A 20672-nucleotide genomic window follows, 5' to 3' on the forward strand; every position below is an offset into this window, starting at 1 on the left:
GGACCACCGGTGAATTGTATAGTCCTAGCTGCCTGAACATAATGAGGGCCACGACTCGGAATATATCCGAGATGTCCACTCCCATTCCATACCAACTGGTATCCCGACTCTCAGGACCACTTACTAGGCCACTCAGCCGTTGCCCATGGTTCACGATCTTGGACGTGACTACGGTAACCCACACCAAAACCAGTATAACTCAAATACATTCATAAGTTTGTTAAAGAACAGTGTAGAATGTTTGCATTTACAATTTGTAGCCTAGAAGTCGTGTTCGCTGCACAAAATTAGAGGTTATCGCATATTGGACTCCCCTTTACTTTTTTGGCCGTAAAAGTAGGGGAAAAAGGGGTCTAATATGAGAGTAAATACAGTAGATCTTAGTTCTTAAAGTCGTGTTCCTACTCTTGAAAACACTGTCAAGATTGACCATTGTGTTTCTCCCACAGAGCAACCGTCCTTTAATTTCATGGTTGCAGTCATTTTTGGCAGGGATTTTCCTCTACGCTGGGAAGTGATAGGAGGAGATACTTGAGCTCTTCTTCACTTTGTCTGTCTAAGCTGTTACTCCTCATAATATACTCAGCATATAAGTTGAATAAATAGGGTGACAATATTGTCGTACACCTTTCTCATTCTTGACGCTTTACTTGTTCCATTTTCAGTGAAGCTTCTTAGAGTCGAGATTCCTCAGAAGGCATATAAGGTGATCTGGTGTTCCTAAGAGTTTATTGTGGTCATTGCAGTCAAACAAAGTCAAAAATGCACAGTAGCCAGTCTTAGTGGAATACTCTTGCTTTCTCTGCAATTCAGCAAATATTAGCTGTTGGTCTCAGGTTCCTCTGCCTTTACGGTAACCGGCTTGCTCTTAAGGTACTTCTCGGTCCATATACTGCCGAAGCCTATTTTTCATTATCACGAGGAGAATGTTGCTAGTGTCCGAATAAGTGAGACCGTTAAGTAGTTTGAATATTCTTCAGCACTGCTCTACTTTGGAATCGTGATGAACACTGAATTTTTCCAACCTTTTGGCCATTTCTGGGTTCTCCATATTTACTGACTTACTGAATGCAACACTTCCATAGCATCCTCTCATAGGATTTTTGAACAGTTCTGCTGGGATTCCATCATATCTGTTTGCCTGATTGTTTGCAATACTTTCTAGGCCCCAGTTGACTTCACTTTCAAGAATTCGTCATAAGATCCATCCGTGGCATTGCAACTTAAAGAAAACTTTCTAGAATATGTGGATATGACAAGGGGGCATTCCCTACTCGTCACTACCGATTTCGCTCAAATTGATAGAACATGCAGGGCTCGTCTAGAAATGAAAGTAGCCGAAGTGGGAATTCCAGATGGCCAAGGGCATAGAAAATAAAAATAAATGTAAAAATGTTGACGCGGCTCTCGCACCGTATAAGTCACTTACGTTAACGAACACGCCGAGCAGTAGTTGGCGAAGCGGTAAGAGCTCTGACTAGTAATTCGATGGTCGTTCGTTCGACTCCCTGTGTGGAGACTTCGTGTTTTCTCAATTTTTATATTATTCCTTTATTTTTATTTATTTATTTATTTATTTATTTATTTATTTATTTATTTATTTATTTATTTATTTATTTATTTATTTAAATGCAAAAGGCATATAGGACGTAATTTTTTAATGAGCGCATAATTGTAGAAAATGTGGAGTTGCAAACTTTCCCGACGTGTTCAAACAGAAATTCTTTTTTCTCCTTTATTGGCTATCTCCCCTCCTTGGAGAATGTGCGATAAACGTCAATAGTCGTTTCACTGTAAGATTCATTTTTACTTGAAGGTTGCTCCCGGCGGCTGTTCACGAACAATACATTCTTGGCGCAGGTAGAAAAAAGGTGTCCCTGACTGTTCGGGACGACTCTTTTCTTTGCCTTTTCTATGCCTTTTGCGTATAAATAAATAAAATGAATTATTTACCTCTTTGATTAATTGGAAAATGAATAACCTAAAAGTTGAGAGAAAAAGGAAACAAAAAAGTCTCCACACGGGAGTGGAACCCACGACCATCGAATTACTTGTCCGAGCTCTTACCGCTACGCCAATTGCTGCTCGGCGAGCGCACGAACGTAAGTGGCTTATACGGTGCGAGAGCCGCATCAACATTTAAATTTTTTTTCTATACGCTTGGCCATCTGGAGTTCCCACTTCGGGCACTTTCATTTCTAGCCAAGCCCTGCATGTTCTATAAATTTGAGCGAAATCGGTGGTGACTTGTAGGGAATGCCCCCTTGTGAGATTACATCATTTTCGTCCTGAGTAGTATTTAGTTCTTTCTCATACAAACCTTCTGTGTATATTCCATCCACTTTTCCTTAAACTTCTCTGCTTCTGTTAGATATTTACAACCCTTATGCTTTATCATTCCAATATTTCCATGGATTCTTCCTCTTATGTTTCCAGTTTCATTTGAAGATCCCTTGCCTTACACATTTTATTTTATTTTGTTTCCTTGCAAAGTTCATTCTTGTCTTCTAGCTAATATCTGAAACTGCATTTAATTTAGAGACCTTTTATCTTTCCCCTTTAATTTTTGCTTTCTGTCTTTCTTCTGCCATGTGCATAGCTTCATCTGACCTCATTGTTCTTTTTTCTTGGAATACACAGCTCACTTCTGACCACAGCTCGTAAATCTGTTTCTAACCTGTACTCTGTAGTCAAGAAACATTGTTTATCCTTGTCAATTTAAGCCAGAATTAAGAGCTCGTAACCTGATTGACAATCACCTCCAGGTCTTGTTTTGATTGTTAACACTCCTCCACCTCTGAACATCTGGCGAGGTATAGGCGTCACATATTTGTAATGACCGGTGAATTGTCGTGAAGTCTATGCCCTTCTTCATTTGTTGTACCAAGGTCATATTTTCCTATTATGCCATCTATAATTCAATTTCCTATTTTGACATTCCACTCACCAGCAGTGAAAACATCCTTTTTTGTTGTCAGCTGTAGTAATTCTTGTGTATCTTCATAGAACTGGTCATTATCTTCTTCTTCATCTTTGATGGTTGAAGCGTAAACTTGTATGACTGTGGTGTTAAAAAGTTGGCCTTGAAAACGTCAGTTTTAAAGTTGCACCCCATTATAATGTTACACAACCGTTTACTAACTGTAAGGGCTACCCCATTTTTCCTTTGGTTTTCATATCCAGAGTAGTAGACCATGTGTTCATTTGTAGCAAATTCACCCATACTGGTCCATCTCGCTTATTCCCAATATATTCTTGCCTGTTCTCTATATTTCTCATGTGACTATGTCAACTTTTCCTTCCTGCTCCTTGCAGCATCGCATATTTATCTCAACCTAGGCTCTCTGCCCCCTCAGAGATCCGACCAAGGAACTTGAAGCTCCGGAACACTTAAATTGGGAAGAACTATGAGGTTTTCTTGGGAGAATTACAGTGGTGGTTACTACCAATCCTGCTGGCTCACATGCCCAGTTTCCCGCTGGGTTGTAGTGGCACCATCTGTAGGTAGGATTGGAAGAGGTTGCTAATTTCATACACCGACGAGCCTTTACCTTAAAGTCAAAGAAATATTAATGTTTATTTTATTCCACCTATTCAATACATGTATTGAATAAAATACATTAATATTTCTTTGACTTTAATGTACAATTCAATACGGACCAAAATATGAAAATTATAACGTGTAATGAGTTTTTACCTATCTAACATGGCATGTTGCTAACTCTAGCCAGGGGGGTATCTCATACTGCTGTCGTGCCTAGGGAATGGACAGGCTGGGCACTAGGGTTGAAATATCAGATTGACCTTGATACAAAACACTTTCTGACACCATTAAATTCTTACTCTAATTTATTTTAAACAGATTGAGAAGTATACTCTTTTCAGTAACACTACAGCACACCTGTAATTATTCTTCTCTCACCATTACTTTTAAGTAATCAGTTTATCAGTCTCTGACTTCTTTAGAACACACACACTTTTACATTTCACTACACAACACTTATTAATTCCCTTCAGTCTTTAAAAATCTCTTAACCAGTTGATACTTATCTCGGGTTTTGAAGCTTCTTTCTTCTTGCTTCATTCTTGAATCCTCGCTGTAGGGTTTCTCAGATTCTTCCCTGACGGTTTCAGGACTCGAACACAGAACTCTTTCTAAGGTGAATGTGAACTGAAGCTACAGTCTCCTTCAAACACTCAGTGAGTTTTCTACATACTGTCCCTGTGCTTTAACCTGTATGACACAGGTAACCAGTTCTACTGCTTGGCAGGTTCAACTGCTGCCTAATCTGAATAACTTCTCATACTGCTATCTTCACCAACTGATGGCAGGCTCTACTACTGCCTGATCCGACTAACTCCATATACTGCTATCTTCACTGGGTATATTTTACAGTCTGCTCTCTGCCAAGTGACTTAGTGTCCGTCCCTTACCGAGAGAACGTTCATTTTCAAGTTACCAGTATGACTGACCGACCAGAATGCCCACTAGAATCACCACCAGAATGACCACCAGAATCACCAAGTGTCTTCCTACCGAGCTCGATAGCTGCAGTCGTTTAAGTGCGGTCAGTATCCAGTATTCGGGAGATAGTAGGTTCGAACCCCATTGTCGGCAGCCCTGAAGATGGTTTTCCATGGTTTCCCATTTTCACACCAGGCAAATGCTGGGGCTGTACCTTAATTAAGGCCACGGCCGATTCCTTCCCACTCCCAGCCCTTCCCTGTCCCATCGTCCATAATACCTATCTGTGTCGGTGAAAAAAAGAAAAAGAAAAGTCTCCCTTGTCACTCCCTTTTATCACTTCTCTGAGCTTCTAGAACAAGTCATCCCCTAATACAATGTTCCCTCATGTCACTGATCTGTTACCTTCCTATTGGTTACTTCAAGTGTTGTCCCACCCGTCTCCTGCACCTACATGTGACTGGTGATCTTCCACAGAATATTTCTATAAGGAATGATTGCACCGCTATGTGCATTCTTATTTTACAGGGCACCTTCCTACGTGACCAAAATCATGCTTGCTTTTCCTGGTCCACCCAATTTGAGACTTTCTGGTCTGTTTACTTCCTTGTCTGCCAAATATTCTTATTGCCCAATATTGCTTCACTCTCTGGCTCACTGAATATTCCAAGTTGAGACTAGCTGTAAGAAATGGTTTTAAGTATAATTGTAATTCCGCACTTATTCACTGCACTGATATTTGATTTACACTTAATCACTCCCACAGTTTTTTGCTTTATCTTCTCTTTATATGTTACACTGAAACTACTCATGATTATTAGGGATTCTGACTGGAAAGTCACGGATCGAACCCCGTTTGATGTGCTCGCTCCATGATTTCCCACGGAAGAACGTGTTGCGAATCTGCGCTCGCAAGACCACACGTCTTCCCATTGGTGATGTAGTACAAATGCACTTCTCCAAATCAAACTAAAAATCTTCAGTTGGGTTCACATTTGGGTTATTTGAGGACTACAGCATCAAAGTAAATTCACTGTCATGTTTCTCAAACTTCTGGCAGAGTAGCATGGTGCATTGTCCTGTTGGAAGCAGGCATCAACATCAGGGAACACTGTTGACGCAAACAATTCATGGGCTCCAGAATGTCCCATGAAAACATCACTCAGACCATCACTGTCTGTCTCCGCCCAGCAGTCCAACCTGTTGCTGTAGCATCCACTGCTCCTCGGCGTACATGGGCTCGGCTGGTGAACCAGGAATCTTGATTCATTAGATAAGGTCCAGTGTTGTTGATTTTGTGCCCATTGCTATCGGTGGAGTGCAGTCGTAACTGGGATATGACTAGGTGTTCAACTCCACAGTCTCGTGTGCAGCAGTATTCACTGAACCGTGTGTTGTGAAATATTGCCCTGGTCACTACTGTTGTAGTTCTGCAGTTTCTCGAACCATGGCCTTCCAGTCACTACAAACAACATGCGACAGCCTTTGTTGGCCTTTGGCATCAATGAGCCTGTTGTTACGTTGCATCCTCCTTTAAATCACAACAGTGACACGAGAGCAGCTGCACTGTTTCAGAGTCGCTGGTACCAGGGTGCTATACCGTCACAATTTGACCTCTCTGTGGAGATTGCCAACTTTTCCCATTCTGACGCTGGAAAAACAACTGATAGCGAGCCTGTAGATCTGCCAGCGAAATCATGCGTACCTCTCCAGGGTCAGGGTGTATATCTGTGTACATCTGCATCAGGTGTTTGTACTTCCTGGGTCTGGCCTACATTTTATGTGTGAAAATAAAATATTGTTCAATTTAAGGATAACTTGGAAGTTGGGCCTTGGAAGTTGCAAAAGGTAATAAACTGTGAGCACTATTACAGATAGGAAAATATTTTGTACATAATATTGATTTTGAAGCTTTCTAAATCTTTTTAAATGTTCATAATTTTTTGTCCAACGTGATGTGGATGTCCCCATATTTCACTTCGCTTGCACAGATAGCCTGAAAAGAAATTTGGCAAAAATGGACTGTGAACTAACCCTTATTTTAGCAAAATAGCGACAGCCTTCCAACTCTCCTTTCTAGCATTTTTCCTTTCAGATAGTGTCTGCTGTTACCTTGTACCTAGCCCATTTTTCCCCGTTGCTGGTGTCTTTTTGAGGAGTTGGACCAACATCTTTCGTATCTTCCTTGCTATCGTCACTCCAGTGCTTCACAGGCTGGGTCTAATTGTAGGGCCATTTTTTGTTACAGAGCAGCCATTGATTCTGACGACATGGCTGTACCTTCCTCGCTTTGTTAACAGAGTGTATCCTGAATGTGGTCAGGATGAGCCCAGCCTAGTCAAAGATGATATTCTACCCTATTAAGTGCTATTGGGCATACTGCGGTGTTGTGATATTATCACAGAGGACATCACATCTGGATATTTAAATTGCATGGCCTTCTGCAATTCCTGATTATCAGCAATGATTGCGCCTTTGGTTTTAGGTGATAAAGATGTTGATTCCCATAGGGAACCTGAAAATATTTGTTCCGAATGAGTAAATTTATAATACCAATATAGTTGGTCTGTTATTGGACATTATAAATTTTCGCCCCAGTATGCTAAGTTGGGCTCATCAGTTGGTTGGTAAATAGCATACCTACCAAGACGCATGGCTCGTGCATACCGAGGAGGCCACTGCATAGGCTACTTGAGCCACCAGTAGTGCCAATGCACTATGAGACACTTCGTCTCATTTTTCAAAAATTGATGCCTGAAAATATTTGTTCCAGTTCAGGTTCCCCAATGGAATCAAAATCTTTATCATCTGATGGCAAAATTATTTCCAAAAAGTTGCAGACAAGCTTAAAAGTGATGGTGTCCATTTCTTAATTATGCCTCAACCAAGCTGAAACGCATGAATCCCAGCTCAAACACAAGTTGTTCCAGCCTGCTCAGATGGCTGAGTTAGTATGGCTGAAAAACAAGTATTCAGTATGGAGTAAAATGTAAATAAATGTTATATTTAATATGTAATTCATGTGATTGCAGTCTGATTTTTCAGTAATTAACCATTTCAAAATGTCTGCCATTAATGTGTAGGAATTTATTTAACTTGCACATGTTTTATCCATTAAAAGTGAAAATAATGGGCCAATGGAGTACATTTTCAGGTAAATATTTTGCAATAAAGCATAGTTAACCATGATATGTTCAGGAAATTCTGCCCAGCAGTTGAGTTTTGGATGGCAGACTTCTTGTTGTACTACTCTAGGCAAAAAGTGCTGTAAAACAAGGTTCTTGTTGCGGTTTCCAGGTTAATTGGGACAAGGAGCTAGAGGAAGAGGCTCAGAGACAGCGGAGAAGGAAGAAGGAGGAAAAGCTTCAGCAGAACAGGAAATCAAACTCTTCTTTGACTGAAGTACCAGTACCTCAGCTGCTGCCTAAACCAAAGGGATCAACTAGCCCCAAGCCTGGACGAACAGCTGTGGAGCCAAACAAGTCTCAAAAGTCAGCTACTCAGGATCTCCTAGGTCTAGGTAACCTGAACAATTAACCTCCACGCAACTAGCTCTGTCACTTTGTGTAGTTCTAAGTGAGCCGGGCTGAGTGGCTCAGACGGTTAAGGCGCTGGCCTTCTGACCCCAACTTGGCAGGTTCGATCCAGCTCAGTCCGGTGGTATTTGAAGGTGCTCAAATATGTCAGCCTCGTGTCGGTAGATTTACTGGCACGTAAAAGAACTCCTGCGGGACTAAATTCCGGCTCCTCGGCGTCTCCAAAAACCATAAGAGTAGTTGGTGGGACGTAAAACAAATAACATTATTAATATTCTTATTAGTTCTAAGCGAGTCTAACCATCATCACCTTGGTCTCCCTTTTTCTGTCCCTGGCTTCCTCCATTTTCCTGGATAACCTATCCTCCTCCATTCACCTCACAAGACCATACCACCAAAGGCACATTATATGCACCGCATCTTCTCATTCTGAGTAACCTTCGTGTCCATGATCCATTCACCCCCACCCCCTGAGGGTGGGGGACGCACATGTAGAATACACCCACGGTATCCCCTGCCTATCGTAAGAGGCGACTAAAGGGGGCGACCTAGGCGCGGGTATGGATTGCGGTTTGGTACAATTGTTGGACCCCCTGTGGATTGGAGGGGCTGAATACATTCACAGGTAATCGCTGCCTGTCGTAGAAGGTGACTAAAAGGGTCTTGTGGCCATGGTCCCCTCTTTATTTTATTTTTAAATTTTTTGACGTTTAGTTGTAGACCTATTCAAAAATTTTGACGTGCTTGTTGCTCAGAGATGGGCATCTTACGTGTGCGATTACGTGTTTATGTACTCATGTCCATGCTCAGTCAATAGGATTTAGTTTATTCTAACCATCACTACTTTTAATCAGAGCCATTTTAACGCAACATACTGCAATATATTTTACTTCCATTTTTTATCAGACATCCGGATGCTCTTAAGTAACTTTGTAATTTATCCCATGACTGTAAATTTGTGTGCTAGCTGATGATGGCCAAGATAGGTCGAAACCGGTACTAGTGTAATAATTCATCCACAATAAATGTATTGATCGGTGGAACATTTTTCTTATCTATTACAAAATACTGTGTAGTCGACATACTTTGTCCCTGTGGCAGCCTCTGCATGGGGTAAGTTGCATTAATAAATAATAAATGTGCAACAGTGTTTTGCTTTTGAAGACTTGTGCAGCACTGCAAGTCGATCAGTTAAGTGTGACCACTTTGGCGTAATCCCTGTCGAAGTGGAGGAGCAAAAATCATTGAATCTGGTTCGTGGAGTCATCTTTCACCGCGACCTTATTTTGAACACTAAGAGTTGATGGAAGACATGAAGAACCGTGGTGCGACACGTCCGGTGCATTACGAACAGAGTCAACGGAGAAGACGTTGCCACTGGTGCCTTCATTGTCTCTTTCAAGTTGTCAGTGTTGTTACCAGACAGTCAAGGTAACAACTTATCATAGCGATGTGAGGCCGTACATCCCGCCTCCTATGCGATGCTGTCCCGGCCAGAGATTTGGACATAATAGTATCTTGTTGTTCGAATCAGTCGTGTGTGTGGTACATGTGGAGGAGTGCAGAACTCCATACAAGTGCACCAACTGCTCTAGTCTTCATTCTCCTCGAGATCGGAACTGTCCGGCATACCTGAGTGAGGAAAAGATCCAGGTGATCAAGACCCTGGATGATCTTTCCTACCAAGAAGCGTGCCGTAAGTTTAATTCCATGAATAAAACTGCTAATACTGTACCGTTTCATTGCCTGATTACGTCAAAACGAGATGTTATAACACCATCATTTGCCATGCATCGCAATAAAACCAACATTTTGCCATGCATCGCGACAAAATGTCAAAGATTACGCAATAGAAGAATGTATTTAAAAAATACAGGCATACGGAATCAAATAAGCCGTGAATATGTCAAGAGAAATTCAGACATAATGATTTAAGTAAGCCACGATTTGGAAACAAGACGATCAGACCTATCGGATCAACGTGGCTGTGACTTTAAAAAAAATAGATGTTTTTTTAATTGTTAGACCAGCAAGGGAACAATCGCAAAAAAAAAAAAAAAAAAAAAACCCACGAGCATTCGGAACGAACATATACGAGAGGATCAAGACGAGAAGAAGAGATAGATTGTTTTCGAGGGAATATTTGATGATTATTTGTATGAAGAATTAAGAATATTAAGACTTTATGCCAAGACACGAATAAACAAAAAGATTCACAAGCGTAAAATAAACTAAGAAGAAGGGAAGAGATAATATTGACTGAAACCGTGGATCGAATCCGTAGTTGTCAAGCTTTATTTAGAAGAAATCAGACTTAACCATTACGAATCAGATCTACGTCAAACTAGAGATCATTTAAAGCATTGCATATACATTATAATTCAAAATATCATTTTTTCTGAAGAACAAATGCTAGAAAGTAGAAAGATACAAGCTAAGCCATTATACTTCTAGACTGTGGAACTAATATTATACTCCCAATATGTTTTTTATCGCATGTATACTACAACATTAACATGAGCAACTAAGCCAAGAGGATGGGGTTGTCAACTGGCGGACACCATCCAGCTGATTCTTCACGGCCGAGCCTGATAGCCATTGCCCGGTGATGACGCAGCCATGAACGAGATCCCGTAAACCAAGGAAGATGCAGATGGAAGCCAGTCCAGTCCAGTGACTAGTGCAGAGATAAGATAAGTTCCATGCAGTTTATCCATTTAAATCACCCATATTTTGATTAAAATGCAGTGTATTGATATCTTAAAATGTAATCATAATATTCAAGTCTTCGAGATATAAGTTCAGTGTGCAGGATCTTCGCAAAAGAACTCATATAATTGTCTTAAGGGCAAGGATTTAGGTAGTTATCGGTTACTTGAGTTCACGTTCATATGTAGGGATGTTTATTTTCATTTATGGAGAGCTTTGCAATGATACTTCGACTTAATATTGAAGGAATGTGTTCTTCATAATGTGACCTAATCCAACTATTATGCGAAATGAAAAAAGATCATTCTCTAGGACAGTATAACGTGTTTCAACGTCGAAACGTCACCGAATGTGAGTAAATATGAGCCTGATGCATTAATATACATTTTCTTTCACAGGTGTAGAATAATTGCTTGTGTTAATTGATAAATAAACCCGTAAAGCATCATTATCAAATGATAGTGGAATTTGTTATTATGCTATTTGGTTAAGAATGATTGATGTTCTTATATGAATGTGGGAATAGATATACGACGAAATAATGAGATTAAGATCGTGAATGTTATGTTGAATATGTTTAATGATGAATGGAGTCATGTTATTTATGATGCAAATACGATATATATATATATACAAATGATTGATCGTATTTACGCGACAATATGCTGATGATAGGTTACAGTCGTGGTAATTGCGACATGAATTAAATAGTAGCGTTTGATGTTGGGTTAAATATGGTGTACATTCGGTGACTTGATTTGCAGGTTATTATTGGTGTACGGTCATCCAGAGATTACTCCTGGATAGTAATAATAAAGTTTAAACTGAGTATTTCCTAAGGAAATTTCGCATATTATGTATAGTCCTAGCTGATTTATGTCGAAGTCATAATTTATTGGGAAGAAGCCTCTTCATAATTTGAATTAATACCAGTATCGGGTAAATAATTATCATCGATGATATTCCTTGAAATTTTCGCAATTAGTTAACTCTATTTGAAAGAATATATAATTATGGTATGTTAGCCAACTCACATATATTTTTTCCAAAAGATATCATGGATATATTTTGTCAAATGACAGGAAGAACTGATTAATTTTTGTTTTTGTTTATACATTGTAGTATAGCCATTGAAAGCTATAATGAGAGGAACTTGCTTATCTTGCACTCGTTACAAATGATAATCTGAGAAAATAAGATGAGATTAATAACTTGAAAAGTTTGAGAATGAACGTTCTTGATATTAACGTTCTTGATAATAATATTATTGATATTATTATTAATATTGTCATGGAAAATGATAGTGACATTGATTTTCATAATGAATATTCAAGATATTCGACATCATTACTATTCAATATGATGGATGAGAATGTTCAATATTTTTTTTTTTTTTTTTTTTTCCTTCGTTTCACTAATATTTCAATTTTATGATTACAACATTTTCTTACCTCGAGGCAAAGACTTGATTCCAATCATGTGCACCGTACGGGGTACATTATTCGTATTGTGCCTTTTCCCTCACTGCCTCAAATACTCCGGCTAATGATCTAATTTACATGTAATTAATCTCATAATAGAACCGTATTGAGGACAATATATTAAAATTATAAAATCCTTTTAATCACAACCACCTACTCAATACATTATATTACTCATTGAATTATAAAATAATCATGAGGTGTCTTAAATAAAGGAACATGTTTCGTTCGACATAGCGAACATCATCAGCCTTAATTTACAAGGATTAGGTCAGGGCCCTGAGCTGAATGATAAAAATTGTTAAAAGAATGACAATACCATAATAAAAAGTAAAATGATAACATTAAACATGAAATTATAACAATATGTACAGATTAACAGCAAGTATGCAGAGGAATACTTTGAATGATAGTAGTCTATAAAGTTAAAACAAACATTAGGTTGTAAAAGTAAAAAGATATAGATATAGTAGATCTTAAATTATATGTCAATGCGTGAAGCGTGGATTAATTGTTGACTATGGAGTTCTTAATTGAGCAAAACAAAAGTTAAAATAGAGTTTATTGATTAGTGCGAATCAAGCTGAGTCAGTTAAAAGGCGCAAAGCGACGAAGCTAAGGTTGAAATGACGTAAACTTCAGTAGTTAGGAATTCTGTAGGAGAGCCAACACAATGCCAGAAGGAAATACAGGTTGAACTAGTCCGTATTTACACGCTAGCAGTAGAATTAAACTTATACAACGTAGGACACCAATGTGGACTCGTTAAGTGACTATAACTTGAAAGTAGGGAGAGTTCCAGCAAACCAGAATGGATGGAGCAGATTATGGCACAATTGGAGTTAGAAATCTGAAAAGAAAGAAAAGGGAGGAAAATAAAATTATGTTATAATGAAAAAAGGTTAGTAAAGTTAGAAGGAGGCTTACCCTTGGGACTAGTGTGAGGTGTTCGCTAACGTTAGCTGCGCGAATCAAACTGGCGAGTAACCTTATTGCTGCTTCTAGTATTGTATGTATGTATACGTAGAGGCGGGGAGTGAGTCATGTGAGGAGGAGGGGTGACCGATTCCTTAGGCGGGTCGGGTAATCGTGGAGGGGGTGTCGCATGAGAGGGCAGTAGAGTAGTAGTTGTTGTATTATTAACAGTTGTATAATTAAAGATTCTTGTAAAGTTATTATTATTTATATTGAAAAGAGAGAGTAGTTCTGGAATTTTCTCGATTATTGGACTTTTAATTTCTGAAGTATCATTTAAATTTTGATGCCGGTTGAAATGCTGGTCTAGGAATATGTAAATGTTCTCAAACTCTGTCATAAGTTTACTTTTATTGACGTATTTCAAGATTTGAAGGTCTTTTTCAATTGTAGTAAAACTGTGGCCAGTCTCTTCCATATGGGTGCTCATGGCGGAATACTTTTTATGTTTCGAAGCGTTGTAATGTTCAAGGTATCTGGTCAAAAAGCTACGTCCAGTCTGTCCGATGTAGGAGAATCCACAATGGGTGCATTTAAGCCTATAGATACCAGAGTTCGAGAATTTATTGTGATTAATGTTAACTATATTTGAATTGAAGAATATATTACGGTTCGTATATCGGGTTCTATAAGCGATGTTAATATCGTATTTCTTTAGAGGGTTAGTAACTTGAAATAGGCCTGGATTTGTGTAGGTGAAGGGAGCATATTTCGTTTTTTTAGGCTTGTCTGGAATCAATTTTGTTGCAGTTTTTAATTTTATCTTGTTAATGATTTTATTAATCATTAAGGGGTTATAGCCGTTAATTCTGGCTAAATCCTTAATATAGTTTAGTTCTTTTTTGCGATTTTCAGTTGTCAGCGGGATTTTTAATGCTCTATAGACAAGACTAAAAAATGCAGATTATTAAATCAAACCTTTTAAAACACAGTAACCTTAGCAAATGCGAAATAGATAATTTCATCAGTCTGTTAGAATTTGTACTTAATAACAACTATTTCACCTTCAATAATAGAATATATCATCAAAAGGGCCTAGCAATGGGTGACCCGATCTCGGGCATTCTAGCTAATATCTTTATGGATGATTTGGAAAATAACAAAATAATCAATAATATTAATGGTCTTCAATTATGGTTAAGGTATGTTGATGACACTTTTGCCATTATAGATACACAGAAAAACGATAGTCATAGTGTGCTAACATCCCTTAATGAGCTTGACAATGATGTCAAATTCACTAAGGAAGATGAGATCAATGGTTCTCTAAACTTTTTAGATTTAAACATTTCAAGAGAGAATAATAAGTTCATTTTTCAAATATTTAGAAAGCCTTCTTGTGCCCCCATCACTATAAGAAACGATTCCTTACATCCGCAATCTCATAAACAGGCTGCATTTTTTAGTCTTGTCTATAGAGCATTAAAAATCCCGCTGACAACTGAAAATCGCAAAAAAGAACTAAACTATATTAAGGATTTAGCCAGAATTAACGGCTATAACCCCTTAATGATTAATAAAATCATTAACAAGATAAAATTAAAAACTGCAACAAAATTGATTCCAGACAAGCCTAAAAAAACGAAATATGCTCCCTTCACCTACACAAATCCAGGCCTATTTCAAGTTACTAACCCTCTAAAGAAATACGATATTAACATCGCTTATAGAACCCGATATACGAACCGTAATATATTCTTCAATTCAAATATAGTTAACATTAATCACAATAAATTCTCGAACTCTGGTATCTATAGGCTTAAATGCACCCATTGTGGATTCTCCTACATCGGACAGACTGGACGTAGCTTTTTGACCAGATACCTTGAACATTACAACGCTTCGAAACATAAAAAGTATTCCGCCATGAGCACCCATATGGAAGAGACTGGCCACAGTTTTACTACAATTGAAAAAGACCTTCAAATCTTGAAATACGTCAATAAAAGTAAACTTATGACAGAGTTTGAGAACATTTACATATTCCTAGACCAGCATTTCAACCGGCATCAAAATTTAAATGATACTTCAGAAATTAAAAGTCCAATAATCGAGAAAATTCCAGAACTACTCTCTCTTTTCAATATAAATAATAATAACTTTACGAGAATCTTTAATTATACAACTGTTAATAATACAACAACTACTACTCTACTGCCCTCTCATGCGACACCCCCTCCACGATTACCCGACCCGCCTAAGGAATCGGTCACCCCTCCTCCTCACATGACTCACTCCCCGCCTCTACGTATACATACATACAATACTAGAAGCAGCAATAAGGTTACTCGCCAGTTTGATTCGCGCAGCCAACGTTAGCGAACACCTCACACTAGTCCCAAGGGTAAGCCTCCTTCTAACTTTACTAACCTTTTTTCATTATAACATAATTTTATTTTCCTCCCTTTTCTTTCTTTTCAGATTTCTAACTCCAATTGTGCCATAATCTGCTCCATCCATTCTGGTTTGCTGGAACTCTCCCTACTTTCAAGTTATAGTCACTTAACGAGTCCACATTGGTGTCCTACGTTGTATAAGTTTAATTCTACTGCTAGCGTGTAAATACGGACTAGTTCAACCTGTATTTCCTTCTGGCATTGTGTTGGCTCTCCTACAGAATTCCTAACTACTGAAGTTTACGTCATTTCAACCTTAGCTTCGTCGCTTTGCGCCTTTTAACTGACTCAGCTTGATTCGCACTAATCAATAAACTCTATTTTAACTTTTGTTTTGCTCAATTAAGAACTCCATAGTCAACAATTAATCCACGCTTCACGCATTGACATATAATTTAAGATCTACTATATCTATATCTTTTTACTTTTACAACCTAATGTTTGTTTTAACTTTATAGACTACTATCATTCAAAGTATTCCTCTGCATACTTGCTGTTAATCTGTACATATTGTTATAATTTCATGTTTAATGTTATCATTTTACTTTTTATTATGGTATTGTCATTCTTTTAACAATTTTTATCATTCAGCTCAGGGCCCTGACCTAATCCTTGTAAATTAAGGCTGATGATGTTCGCTATGTCGAACGAAACATGTTCCTTTATTTAAGACACCTCATGATTATTTTATAATTCAATGAGTAATATAATGTATTGAGTAGGTGGTTGTGATTAAAAGGATTTTATAATTTTAATAATGATCTAATATAAAATGTTGGATGGACAAATAAATATAATCATCTCCTAAAAATTCAGGACGACACGCAGGTAAGAATGAAATAATTACATCAACTTAGGTCTGCGACCAAATCATATTACCATCATCTGTATCTGCAAAAAAAATCATTTGTATATTCCATCCCATCCAACATGTGCATTCATTTATCTACACCGATATTGGCTTATTTCGGTGAATAACACATGAGAAGCATATTTTGTTATCAAATCATATATTCGTTCGTTGCACAATACCTTTCAGGGATACTCATTTCAATTAACCTTTTTTATCGTGGACTCAACTGAGAAATGCACAGCCTTTTCCCCAAATCCGCCCGCAAAACCAATTCCAATTAATTGTAGCCAACAATAAAATAGATCTTTGATTTTATCTATTGATTATTTATAAGTACTCCATCTAATATCACTTCCAATAATGAATTGAATGAATAACAAGAATTCCGGTTGAAATCCTTATCTCCTATTTTATTGAAAGTTCGTTGTACTTGGAATAAAGTATAATTACAATTACATATTCAGTTACACTCTTAGGAATTCCAATTCCAAATTGAAATACAATTCAATATTTTCTTATCATATAAAAAAAATCGTTGACATTAACATTACAATCTCATTTCAATATTTTTGAAATATTAATAATTCACCGAAATATTATTGAAACCTTATAAAATATCCCCTAAACATTGTCGAGATGTCGTTGGAATGGTTGAAATACCTTGGAATATCGGTAAAATAATGCTTTAGATATTCCTTAAAAATTGTTGAAAAGTCAATGAAGTGACTGAAGCACCTTGGAATATCGGCGAAATCATGTTTAAATATTCCTTAAAAATTGTTGAAAAGTCAATGGAATGACTGAAGCACCTTGGAATATCGGCGGAATCATGTTTAAATATTCCTTAAAAATTGTTGAAAAGTCAATGAAATGACTGAAGCACCTTGGAATATCGGCGAAATAATGTTTAGATATTCCTTAAAAATTGTTGAAAAGTCAATGAAATGACTGAAGCACTTTGGAATATCGGCGAAATCATGTTTAAATATTCCTTAAAAATTGTTGAAAAGTCAATGAAATGACTGAAGCACCTTGGAATATCAGCGAAATAATGTTTAAATATTGCTTAAAAATTGTTGAAAAGTCACTGAAGTGACTGAAGCACCTTGGAATATCGGCGAAATAATGTCGAAATATCAAGAATATTAACTAAGTACCACTCAAATATCAATTAGACATCATTAAAATATCATTTGAATTTCATTGATTATCCCTACAAAATTCATATGTATGACCTTTGCTTTCTTTGTTTTCTCAAGTCTTCATTGTGTAATAACGAAAACAACATAAGTAAGTTCCATAAATATGGTTCAAAAATTACCATACAGCTATATATCGACTCAAATAAAACCGAAAATAAAATATTCTTTATACTAGGTAAACTAATTTGGTCCTACAACCATCTGAAAATAAATAGGAGTAGCCTATCATAACATAGATGTGCAAACAAGCTAATCAAACATCTAGGAATGCAATACTTCCATTCGTAAATAAATATCTTTCCGCGAAATTAAAATAGAAAATGGTATCGGAAATTTACCTGTCCACAAGCAGTAGTCATTTCAGTCATGAAGACGTTTCCTCCCTCCAAACATGCGTTTGACAGAAATTCAACTTAGGCTTAGCTTATTATGTGAGATTCTTAAAAAAAAAAAAAAAAAAAAAAAAAAAATGTTAACTTTCAATCGCGAATGCCTTGTTTTAGTATATAATTTTTGATGACCGTATACCATAAGTAGCCTGTAGGTTCATTAACCTCTTACAATCGTATGCATGTGCCACATAACCCGACTTCGTATACTGCTACGTAATTCACATGACGAAAACATCAACTATAACGTAACATTAGCGTTATGTTGCTTAAATATTACCAACTGCTCAAATCTAGTCGTATTTCACCGAATACGCATTCTGTCAATAACAATTCCTCATTACTTATACACTTCCCTATCTCCATTATTTTAGCCTTAAATCTCGTAAGATTATCGATCATAACGATTCCACCTAACAAAATCATTCGTTGCTTCACATATGATGCAGTATACGTATATTCCTTTCACATAATGTCATCACCTATCATGGGTTTACGGTATTCCGTAACACAAGCAATCACATATCCTCAGCAAAATAACGCGAGTGTTAATATTTCAGGTTCTACTTACTTACTTTTGGTGTCAAGTTATCGTCAAATTAAGTTCTATTAATCTAGAAGACGGTCTAATACCATTCTGCATTGGACTGGAGTTGAATTACCCAAGGAAAGGCATAAATCTTCAGAATCACATTGATAATGTCGGTTTTCCAAAGCTTCACATAAAATAAACAAGCATTCCTACTCATTGATTATAGATTTGAAACGTCAAAGACTACCTAACTCCATATCTTAAATAAGCTATAAGGATTCCTTTTTAATGACCCTACTCATAGAACTTTTATCTTGAAGAAATAAACATTAACCATACTGCAATCATATATTAAATTAAATATTTACTATCGTTCATCCAAATATACGTAATTTTAACTACGAAAATTTAAATATAAGGAACTTGACTTATCTTGCTTTCGTTATTCGATTGGGATGGTCTTCATTCTGGATCTCCCTTGGCTCCCGACTCGAGTTGCGGTTCACGTCATCGTTGGTTACTGGTGACTGGCCTCGGGTGTGGGTGATGACGGCTGGCAAGGGCTCCCACCGGATTGTGATCCCATTCTTCTGGTTTACTCAGCCATCGTATCTCCGTCAATTACCTGCGGTAGAAACATAATGAAGGATAGCATTAGGTGCATTCTCCAGACAGGGAACAAATAAATTTGAATATATATTTTAGCTATCTAGTAAGTTATTCGTCAAGATGCAATATTTAGCGCAATACTCTAAGTATTTCTTGTTTGTCGCTAGTTTAAACAATAAGCTGCCGATCTCTAAATCTTTTTTAAGATTTCGGCTATGAGTTCGTATTGGCAAATCTTATGGGCGATATCTCCCTCGTTCCTTTCACTTCTTTCACGCCCGATGCTTTTACTTCATATTTTATGGTTTATATACTGCCGTAATTATACTATTAGCAGTTTTCTTCTCTGAATTCAACCTTTTCTTTTCTTGAATACCAATTCTTGCTCACAATTTCATTCCGATGATCAATACGATTTTTTTTTTAAAGGTGTCTTCTTTTTTTTACTCGGGACAACAATCTGATTCTTTTATCACGGCCATTTGGATTGCTAAGGTCCGATCGTCGCAATATCAACTCATGGCCTACTTGACTGGTTATATCTGCATTTTCTCTCTAGAATATGTAACCTCCGTCATTTTTATCGCTATGCATGGCAAGTATTAGGGATGTAACTCCCGATCATGACGCAAATCGGGCAATGAAATGGTACACATGGATAATGTTAATTACGTTAGGTGGTTTATTTTTTTTTTAATGAGAATACAACGTATGTAAATTAGTATGTTATCTGTTTAATAATTCATTCCAAAGATTATTATAATTTTGAATAAACTAGAAGTTAAGAATTTAAATTAATTCAGTTGCTATTTCATTTCATTATCATAGGAGACTATTTCAAGTAGAGTTACTGCAAGATGATGAATGAATGAACTTAAGGATTGAGTTATTAATATTCTTAATTACATTTAAGCTGAAATGAATAGGCTGACGAACTAGAGAGGAGGATATAGGGTAGCTCAGTTGATCCTACATTTAAAAAAAATTCTTTTACATAATACTATCCCCTGAGAGATATCGTGCAGCGGATTAGAAACTTGTTTGACTTCAATAACGAAATACGGAATGGAGAGTATCGTCATGATAAAAAAATATGCTGGCGAAAGAACATTTATTTTATTTTACGGTTAATGAAGAGAGATCAAGCTGCAGATACATATTAAAATAATAATGCGCAGCTGCAAATTTGTAAGCGCCCATTTATTTGACTTACATTTGAGAAGCAACCGATACATTTAATTGATCGTATAATGTGACATGTTAAATATCGGCAAATTCAATTAAATGAGTGGTGCAATACACTAGACTACAGCTCCATAGCTCAGAGTCTCCCAGGTTCGTCTTTCACGACATCGTTACTACCGGTGATGATTGCTGCACCCAAGGCGACTGTTGCTCCTCCAAGCAAAGTCGCAAAGAGTAAAAGCTCGAAGGGGGAGACCACCCCTCCTTCGACCAAACAGAAGTCTGTGCCGGCTGACAGTTTTAAGCCGGCATAGCAGGCGGAAGGCTAAGTCTCGCCCCC

The 20672-nt window shown here is 37.3% G+C and overlaps 1 protein-coding gene across 2 annotated transcripts in view; it reads left to right on the forward strand.

Moving 5' to 3' along the window:
• Positions 1 to 20672, forward strand: part of LOC136876053 (stromal membrane-associated protein 1) — a 213675-nt gene that overhangs the window by 58468 nt on the left and 134535 nt on the right. For both annotated transcript variants that reach the window (XM_067149679.2, XM_067149678.2), the window contains exon 4: positions 7763 to 7985. In XM_067149679.2, the coding sequence (XP_067005780.1) occupies positions 7763 to 7985 (223 nt within the window). The remainder of the gene's footprint in view (positions 1 to 7762; positions 7986 to 20672) is intronic.

The sequence above is a fragment of the Anabrus simplex genome, chromosome 6, assembly GCF_040414725.1.
Source record: "Anabrus simplex isolate iqAnaSimp1 chromosome 6, ASM4041472v1, whole genome shotgun sequence".
NCBI lineage: Eukaryota > Metazoa > Arthropoda > Insecta > Orthoptera > Tettigoniidae > Anabrus > Anabrus simplex.